The sequence below is a fragment of the Aptenodytes forsteri genome, unplaced genomic scaffold (genome assembly GCF_000699145.1).
Source record: "Aptenodytes forsteri isolate BGI_AS27 unplaced genomic scaffold, ASM69914v1 Scaffold137, whole genome shotgun sequence".
Classification (NCBI taxonomy): Eukaryota; Metazoa; Chordata; class Aves; order Sphenisciformes; family Spheniscidae; genus Aptenodytes; species Aptenodytes forsteri.
Window position 1 is genome coordinate 3,378,424 of NW_008796221.1, and position 10,132 is coordinate 3,388,555.

A 10,132-nucleotide genomic window follows, 5' to 3' on the forward strand; every position below is an offset into this window, starting at 1 on the left:
GCGGTACAGCGCTGGGAGTGGCGCTCGGGGGCGGGGTCTGAGGGGCCGGGGCGGGGACATGCAGATAAGTCTCTTAAAGCGGCAGGGCGCTCCCGGGGCCGATCCGCACAGCAGCTCGTAGCCTTACCTGGCACTCAAATGAATATTCAGGTCAAGTAAAGAAGCTCACAAACCCACATCTGATGAATCAAAATAAAATTTAGGAACAAACAGAGAAAGTAAAAGTATTTCATTTTTCAGAATGAAACCTCTTTCTTCTAAATGACAGTGAAAAGTACATAAATTCATATTTTAAAATACTCAAAAATATAAAAGCTAAGATATTTCATTTTGGAAAGAATTTCAAGTGACTTGGAATAATTGCTTTCAATTTATTTAATCAGGAAAAAATTGAACGAGAATATTGATACATTTTTATAATTAACACAGCTTAATTTCATGGTATTTATATTAGTCCAGACTATTTGTTCTCTAGAAAAAAAGGTGCACACCCCCACAGTCCCCTGTTATTTGTACTTCAGCGTATGAGTATTTGAAAATGTAAACCCTTCATTGCCTGTGGGGAACAGCAACGGGCCGAGACCATTTTACTTCTATACTGAATTCCACCTGGTTTAGAAGATGTGCAATATTCTGTTCAATTTATGCTAAAAACATGTAAATGTGGTTTTCGGTAAGTAATATGCAACATAGTTCATAATATTGATTGCCCATCTTGCCCAAAAGTGGAAGTATTTTCTGTGAAAAAGAGCTCTGAAGCTTTCTAGACTTACTTTCTAATTTCTTGCATAAAATCAAGATTTCCATCAGGTGGCAGTGTTCTGTTATTTCCCATGCAGAGAAGCACATCACTGAGCACAAATTTTGGGGATCCCTTAGAAGAGAGGCATAATATTCATAAAGGCCAGGCTTTCTGATTGGAGCAGACTTAAATTATTTAGAAGAACCACCTGGGAGAAGAGCAATTCACCCATTAATAAAATATAGTCAGATCTGTTGAAAGTGCATTAGCTAATGAAGGCACCGGCACCTAACAACAGTGTGTGAAAGCGCCTGGGTTCAAAATGAAAGGCCATATTCAGTGAGCAGAATTCCTCTTCTGCTTTTCTTCATAAGGATTTCTCTGATTGCACTTCCAGCAACACTGGAGACTGGATGTGCCTGATATTTTTACATTTAAATCCCTAACTCTTAGGCTGGCCAATGAGAAAGCATCCTGGAGTCCCTGATGCTTGGAGTGAAAGTATCATGGCCCCATCGTTTCCTCCCATCCTCACTAATGAGCAGGCCAAAGAGAATAAAAAGCAAAAATCCTCCAGCTGTATGTAACTGAAAGTACTCAGCCAACAGGTTTTAATTCCCCATGGCCTTTCTCCCAGCCCTGGTGCGCAGCAGGGTACTGGAGCCCTCCCCTCTGCACAGGCAGTGCTCGGCAGCGCATGAGTATTTCTGGGGAAATTAATTTTTTTTTTTAGACATAGATCTAAATGCCATGAGCATGTTGTTATTGCTAGCAGTGAACAAGACCATCTTCTGTGACAAGAAATGACCCGAGGCTCTGAAGGACATGCTTTGGGCACATCATGTCTCGCTGAGAGTGCAACATCTGGGTAGCGATTGCAAGAACAGGATGGAGCAGAGCAGAGGGCTGCCCATCCCCCTCTGAGGGGGAAGCCAAATCCCCAGCAGAGCTGCTGGAAAGCCCCGTGGGGAAATCTCTGCAGTTAGGCAGCATCTCTTTGCACTCCCCCTGTCCCACCCAGAGGGCTCAGCTTGCAGGTTCCTGCTGCACCATGAACTTTTATCAAATTAGAGAAGATGCTGATGATTACCCTGGCCACCGAAGGGAAGGGGGCTTGTGTGGCAATTGCTTCTCTGGGGAAATAATTTTTTTTTTTAGACATAGATCTAAATGCCATGAGCATGTTGTTATTGCTAGCAGTGAACAAGACCATCTTCTGTGACAAGAAATGACCCGAGGCTCTGAAGGACATGCTTTGGGCACATCATGTCTCGCTGAGAGTGCAACATCTGGGTAGCGATTGCAAGAACAGGATGGAGCAGAGCAGAGGGCTGCCCATCCCCCTCTGAGGGGGAAGCCAAATCCCCAGCAGAGCATGAGCATGTTGTTATTGCTAGCAGTGAACAAGACCATCTTCTGTGACAAGAAATGACCCGAGGCTCTGAAGGACATGCTTTGGGCACATCATGTCTCGCTGAGAGTGCAACATCTGGGTAGCGATTGCAAGAACAGGATGGAGCAGAGCAGAGGGCTGCCCATCCCCCTCTGAGGGGGAAGCCAAATCCCCAGCAGAGCTGCTGGAAAGCCCCGTGGGGAAATCTCTGCAGTTAGGCAGCATCTCTTTGCACTCCCCCTGTCCCACCCAGAGGGCTCAGCTTGCAGGTTCCTGCTGCACCATGAACTTTTATCAAATTAGAGAAGATGCTGATGATTACCCTGGCCACCGAAGGGAAGGGGGCTTGTGTGGCAATTGCTTCAGGACCCATGAGTAGCGAGAGGGTGTAGGGGACCTGGAGAAATGCAGAGAGCATCAAAGCATGTCTTGGTGGATGGGGGAAGTGGGGAGGCAAAGGGGCACAGGGGAGCACAGGGCTAGACCCCTCCGTCCCATTCGCCGCAGGCCTGGCAGTCACTTCCGAACAGCCTTGCCCACTAATTGTGCATCACTTGAGGTCGTGGAGGCTGGGACTGCCTTTCTGAACTTTCCTGGGGACTTTGCTGGAATTTGGAGGTTGTTAAAATATTTTCTTGAGGTTTTACATCTCTGACTACTAAAGATCATAAAGATCAGATCCTCGGTGGATTGCCTTTAGGACCGTGGTGGTTGTAAACCACGATCACCTGAGTGCTTTTTGTTCTATTGCTCCTGGAATGATTCTACCTCACCTTTTTTTGGTTGTGGCACTCCTTTTGTGAATGCTGAGGTTACGGTACCTGGGTACACTCCTGCTTTTTATTGCATTCATTAGTACGCATGAAATGTCCCTTTGCAACAAAGCAGGCTCCCAAGGATCCCAGGCTGCATTAGGCAAAGTATTGCCAGCAGGTGGAGGGAGGTGATCATTCCCCTCTGCTCAGCACTGGGGGGGCTACAGCTGGAGTGCTGGGTCCAGTTCTGGGCTCCCCAGTATGGGAGAGACATGGACATACTGGAGAGACTCCAGCGAAGGGTCATGGGAGGGATGATGAAGGGACTGGAGCATCTCTCCTGTGAGGGAAGGCTGAGGGAGCTGGGACTGTTCAGCCTGGAGAAGAGAAGGCTCAGGGGGATCTCATCAATGTGCATAAATACCTGAAGGTAGTGTCCAAAGAAGACGGAGCCAGGCTCTTCTCAGTGATGCCCAGTGACAGGACCAGAGGCAATGGGCACAAACTGAAACACAGGAGGTTCCCTCTCAACATCAGGAAACACTTTTGCCCTGTGAGGGTGACTGAGCACTGGCACAGGTTGCTCAGGGAGGTTGTGGAGTCTCCATCCTTGGAGATACTCAAAAGCTGTCTGGACATGGTCCTGGGCAACCAGCTTTAGGTGACCCTGCTTGAGCAGGGGGGTGGACAAGATGACCTCCAGAGATCCCTTCCAACCTCAACCATTCTGTGATTCTGTGTCAGGAAAATAAACTGCCTCATGAAGTCTTCTGGTTAGCTGCCCTGAGAACAAGAGTCAGCTCTGACTTGGAGCTAGAGGAGGAAAGCTGCAGGGACATACTGAAGTCAACAGAGGGCAACATGACTGCATAGACTAATGGAGATCTGCAAGGATGTTTTTGAAAGTACACATAAAAACCTAAAGCATTATATTTCTTTGAAATACTGAATATTTTCTTGCATTACAAATAGCATTTTTACACATATGCCTATGCACACATGCTTATTTGTATATATCAATATTATCAAATTGTCAATCCAGACAGAATATTACACTGGCTCTGACTTGGGAAAACAGAACTGAAAGACCTACCACACTGCATCCAAGATTGGATGGTGGCCATCACTGTTTTGTACCATGCAAAGCCATATTTCACAAAAGACTTTTTCAGATGATTCCTCCTATCTTTGGTAAATCCTTTTGGTAAACTCCTCTCTGGTGAGAGTGAGCACCATGGCAGGGTAAGGTATAGCCAGAAAGAGACAGGGGTGGCATTTTGTTCTGCACCCTTGTCCAAAGCAGGGTACGGCACTGCTTTGCAAACTGCTCAGCTTACTGCTCTGCTTACAAAAGCTTCCTATCACCCAGGCATTAAAGCAAGATGAGCAGAGAAGTGGAGAGAAAGCTACAGCAAGTCCATGACCTCTTTGAGGTTCTGCACCAATATGTGGGCAATATGGGATAAATAGGAAGGAGGAAGGCAAGTGGGACAGGGACAGATGCAAAACAGCAGCATACCTCAGATTCACCAAAGAGGCAGGACAAGTCTCTCGAAAGTATATCAGGAGTCCTGGTATGCGCTCTGTTCTGCAGGTATTTTACAAAGATCTGTGGCTCCCGAACACTTGCAGGAGAGTTAAGAGGTTGGGACATTCCTTTGCTAGCTGGAGCTCTGAAGGAGCACACGTAGGCAAGCAGGGGGTCAGGGAGGCTGAAACGTTGCATTTTCAAGCCAAAGGGAAGTTAGACAGGAGTCCCAGACCCTACAAAGGGCATCAGAGCTGAATCTGGTGGCAGGACCCATTTGGGTTCTCCCACACCACATGGTGACGACAGAAAAGGGCATCGGTCCAAGCTGTAACTATGACATACCTAAGGCCTTGTCACATACCATGGTTAAACACCCGGTACCCTGCCCTCAAGTTGGCTTGTGAGTGAGGTGCAATACAGCTGCCTCACATGAGGGAGTGACTCTTCTTTGCATTTAAATGTTAGGCACCTAGTGAAGCCATCCTCCTAAAGCAAGTACCTAAATTCCCTGGGTGGTCAGCAGGTGCCTTTGAAAATAAGCACCCAGGAGATCCTGTCTGCCTATCTCATATACATGCACCAAGGCCAACACAATCTTCCTTGCGACCTTCAAGGATTCCTGCCTCTGCTTTTATTATACAGGGACAGTGAGCAATCAAGGCAGGACTTGTCTCTACCTCACTGCAGCTGTCCAAGTCAGATATCTGGTTTAGCAGGTCTAATAGAAAGCTAGTCTTCTGGGCTCCTATAGGAGACACAGAAAGACTGGCAAATTGAGAGGATTATTCATGCTGTCCCAAGGTGGGTGTCAAGGATTGCCCTCCCACGGCTGACTGTAGCGCTGACATCTGCTGAACAGAGAGGGGACCCAGGTGACCTATGTTAAACATCTAACTTTGAGATAGTCAAAGCTGGTGGGAAAAAAGCTCACCCCATTTACGAAGGAGGGCCTCCATAGGCATGGAGACCTTGGGTGCTAGTTGGGCACCTTGGGCAGTTCAACTGGGTCCTGCCCTGGGCATCCTGGGGAGACAACTGCGCTGCTGCCTCTCAAAGGAGGCAGAGGTGAATCTTCCTTTAGTCATCAGTTTGCTTGACTTTATCAAGTCTGTGCTGCAGAAAGAAAGTGGGAGCTCTATGTCTGATGTCCTTCCCTCCAATTTCCTTCCATCTGACTTCCTCCTGGGTATTAATTGTTTTGCAATAGCAGTGAGTGGCTTTGCATATCAGTAACTTGGTGTACCTTGTAAAATTCTGTCCCCTGCACATTACTCAATTCTGAAAACTTGTGACCTTCTAGTTAGAGAGGAGATTACGGATGAGGCCAATGTGGCATAGGAAAGCCTGGTTTGAACATGGGAAAAAGTCTGCGTTATTTCTAGTAGGTTATGCAAAAGAAAACAATGATTCACTGCAGGATAAAATTGTGCAGTGCCCATAATTCAAAGTCTTTGCAATGAGAATTAGAATAGGATTATGTATTACTGATGATGTTCTTTTCCTGTGCTCAATTTGTCATTGCCCATTTGAATTTCTTAAACATTTATACCAGAGCTGATCATAAAGTGCCAGTTAATTTTCACATTTTAAAAAAAACCACCCACTTTCATTTGTTTTAAGCTTCCAGTTAAATTTTCAGGTTTTTAATAAAAATCAAAACCAATACTACAAATATTTTGTATTTCTTAAACACCTGTAAAATTCATTGGTTCTGTTGTTGTTGGAAAACATGTAAATCTAAACTGAGGTGGAAAGTTTCCGCACAAGTTTTCATGTTAACTAAAATCTCTCTTTTGTCCCAAAACAAGGCCATTAAAAATGCAGTGACTATGCAATATTTCATTTTCTTTGATTCCAAAAGCTCTGGCAGACAAGGTAATTAAAATAAAAATAAAGCCTAAATAACAAGGCAATTAACTCACAGATGCCCTTCAAGAGATATGTATTACATCAAGGAAATGGCACACTTCTACTCAGGGGATGGGTTTTCTCATGCTCTGCTGTCCTAATCCAGGATCTGGCTTTTAAATCCCCTGAGCAAGTGGGGTTTGTGGCTGAAATTTTGCACCAGGAGTCAGGGATGTTTTCTGTGTGCAGACAGAAAATCTTTGAAGTAATAAATTCCCATTGTTAGATCATCTTGTCTTTATGAAAGTCAAAGTTCTCCCTGAAGCACAATGTTATTGTGCAGCTTGGAGTTTTCTCAGTGATAACAGGGTGATAAACAGAGCATATTTCCTGCATCTAAGATCGCTGCAGTGTTAACGTTGTAAGCACTGTGTGGTACCGGGATGGGTGAATGTCCTGATCTAGCACAGCAAATTAACTGACACCATGAAAATCAAGGTGCACACACCATGCTAATCTGCAGTTTGCCCTTTAAGAACCGTGATTGATATAGATTAGTTATATTAACATTGCTGTTTGCTTGTGATATTGTGTGCTAGTCTGTTAATATAGTACATTATAACAAAGTCGTGCACCTGGGGGGCACTAACCCCATGCTACAGTGTAGGCTGAGTTCCAGCTGGCGAGAAAGCAGCTCTGGAGAAAAGGGCCTGGCGGTCCTGGCAGACACCAAGTTGACCATGAGCCAGCAATGTGCCCTGGAAGCAAAGGCGGCCAACAGCCTCCTGGGCTGCATGAGCAAAGGTGTAGCCAGCAGGTCGAGAGAGGGGATTATTTCCCTCTGTTCAGTGCTTGTGGGACTACATCTAAAGGTCTGCGTCCAATTTTGGCTCCCCAGTGCAAGAAAACATGGTGATAGAGGCAACGGGCACAAGTTGGAGCACAGGTGTTGTGCCCTTGTTCTCTGCACCTGCCGAGCCATTCCCGAGCTGAGTTTAGTCACTTTTCCTAATCCTGAACTGGACACCAGCACAAATGTGCTTCTACTGCCAGCACTCCTGGACCCAGATGTGCAGGAGCGTGGACAGACCTTCTGTGCTACCCCCATGACTTCTTCAGTAGGGAAGTCTCCTTGCATCCAGGTTCATGGACTTGCAGGCAACTTTTCAGCACTGGAGGAAGGCTAAAGCATAGTCAGAAGTGAGCCAGGGAGCCAGTAAGATCAAAAAAAGTATAAAAAATATTGGATACAAGAATGCAGCAGCCACAGAGCAGAAAAGAGGATGTGGAGTGGTTTATATGCAACTAGGTGCAAGTCGGACTGGAGTGTTTTCTGTTATCAGCATCTAAAGTAACCAGTTTTAGCCAGTTCAGGTATGTCTACGTGAGTGGGAGTGAAGTGCAGCTATACTCCTAAACATAGCTTCAGGGTGATAGGAGTGCCTGGATAAGCTCAGCAAGGCTGAACTTCTTTGGGAAGAGGATGTCTGTGGATCTTCGAGGCTGGTTTCAAGCAGAATAAAAAAAGAAGCACCCAGAAAGGTAATGCTCCTGTGCCAACTGCTGGGCAGATTTGCCCCCACTGCCCTGCTGGATCATCAGATGCTCCAACATCCCAAAGTCACCAAGCAGTAGCCTAAAGTACATTGCCATCACCTGTGAGGACTCCAGATCTGCCCCTTCTGCAGGATTAAGGAATCTTTATTTCAGAGATTTTCACTCCCTCTAATGCCCTTAACTTGGGCGTATTTAGACATTGATTCAGCAACACCCTAAAACATGGGTTAAAATCCATTTCTTTTCTCTGTCAGTTTGTTCTAGAGGGATATTTTCATGGCTTACCAGAGATATTACTACATCCATTTCTCTTGCAGCAGCATCTAAGGTGACTTACCTCTTTGTGCATTTAGAACTAAATTTAGAGTAACTACGCTGTAGCTCAACTCCGGATTCCCCATGCCCATGGTGCAAGCATATTTATTCTGCCTCACTCTAAAATAACTTCTCTCCCTCCAGAGGGAGCTGAGGGAACTTGAAAACTCCAAAAGGCACCGGGGCTGGGGAAGGATTGGGACTATGGACTGTGCGCTGTGTTGTCACCACAAAGCCCACTTAACAGTGCTGTTGGGGGAAGCCTAGTAGTAGAGATTCATTTCAAAGCTTTTGCTTTGCTGTTGCTCCTCCAACCTGATTTATGCTGTAAAACTGTGATCTGACTACGCCAAGGGGAGATCTAGTAGGTTTACTTGGAAAATTGCAGAGCAGACTCACAGTGTCTGTCTTCACCGGTAGTTGCCGAGTTTCCACTCATCTTTCCCCTCTTCTCCTTACTGTTCCTTTTCTATCTGTTCCTCAGTCAAGCTACACATTAGCACCTTTGCCACAGGGCAAAGGACACACCAGCAATGCACAACAGAGATGTCAGGGTGCTGGAGAGGGGAGCAGGACCTGCCTGTTAGCACCCACGGCCCCTTAGATCAGCCCAGCTCACCTGACTGAGCAGATCTAGGAGGCCACTGTTAGCTCGGCAAACTAACACAGGAGTTGCCTTATCACACAGGGTCAGAATCTACACTGCTCTGTCATGACCCAAAGTAGACAGATGTTGGAAATTCATCTTCTGTTCCTGAAGCCCTCTAACTTTTTCAAACCTCCCTTTAGTGGCACCTGCCATTACACCCCAAGGAAGGAGTCAAATCACTGGACTTTAAACACCTGCAAAGTCGACACCTGCATCTGGGAGAGTCTTGTGGAGTGCCTCTGCAGTCAGTGGGAGTGACAGATACTCACAAGGCACAATTCAGATGACCTCCTGTAGACAGCCACCATGGGAAGAGGGGCTGCTGATCACACCCTGGAAGTGCCCATCTTTTCATAAAGACAGCTGAGTGTGACAAGCTCAGCTATGGGCATCCACATCAGCCTTCTTCCATGAGCTACCCAATCCATCTGGCCTGTATCAGAAATAGTGTGGCCAGCAGGAGTAGGGAAGTGATCGTGCCCCTGTACTCAGCACTGGTGAGGCCGCACCTCGAATACTGTGTTCAGTTTTGGGCCCCTCACTACAAGAAGGACGTTGAGGTGCTGGAGCGTGTCCAGAGAAGGGCAACGAGGCTGGTGAGGGGTCTGGAGAACAAGTCTTATGAGGAGCAGCTGAGGGAACTGGGGTTGTTTAGCCTGGAGAAGAGGAGGCTGAGGGGAGACCTCATCGCTCTCTACAACTCCCTGAAAGGAGGTTGTAGCGAGGTGGGTGTCGGTCTCTTCTCCCAAGTAACAAGCGATAGGACGAGAGGAAATGGCCTCAAGTTGCGCCAGGGGAAGTTTAGATTGGACATGAGGAAAAATTTCTTCACTGAAAGAGTGGTTAAACATTGGCACAGGCTTCCCAGGGAAGTGGTTGAGTCCCCATCCCTGGACGTATTTAAAAGACGTGTAGATGAGGTGCTTAGGGACATGGTTTAGTGGGCATGGTGGTGTTGGGTCGACGGTTGGACTCAATGATCTTAGAGGTCCTTTCCAACCTTAATGATTCTATGATTCTGTGATCTCCAGCGGAGGCTTCTCTTGATCTGAAAGAGGCAAGGATCCTGTGGGACACAGCCATGAGATCCTGCAGTTAATGTCTATATCCAATATATATGCACATAAGCAACCTGAATTCTGTCACGTCCTAATTTGGGATGCTTTACTTTGCAATCGTAATAGTTTTCTTTAACTAATGTTTGTTTCTGGGCTCTTTTAAAAAGTAATAACAAGAAATCAGGAGACCCAATACCTGGCTTCGTTTTGATCCCCTCTCAGCAGGTCTGCAGCCTTGAGGCCCACTGCATAGAGCAAGTGGGGTAAATTGGAGTGCCAGTGAG

General features: G+C 46.4%; 1 protein-coding gene across 1 annotated transcript in view; it reads right to left on the reverse strand.

Moving 5' to 3' along the window:
- The window catches only part of DLD (dihydrolipoamide dehydrogenase), a 23,087-nt gene extending 14,854 nt beyond the window's left edge, over positions 1-8,233 (reverse strand). The window contains exons 1-2 of the mRNA XM_009289088.1: positions 8,164-8,233; positions 5,099-5,166 (exon numbers count right to left, since the gene is read on the reverse strand). Coding sequence (XP_009287363.1) covers positions 5,099-5,166; positions 8,164-8,233 — 138 coding nt within the window. The remainder of the gene's footprint in view (positions 1-5,098; positions 5,167-8,163) is intronic.
- Between the last annotated feature and the right edge of the window lie 1,899 nt (positions 8,234-10,132).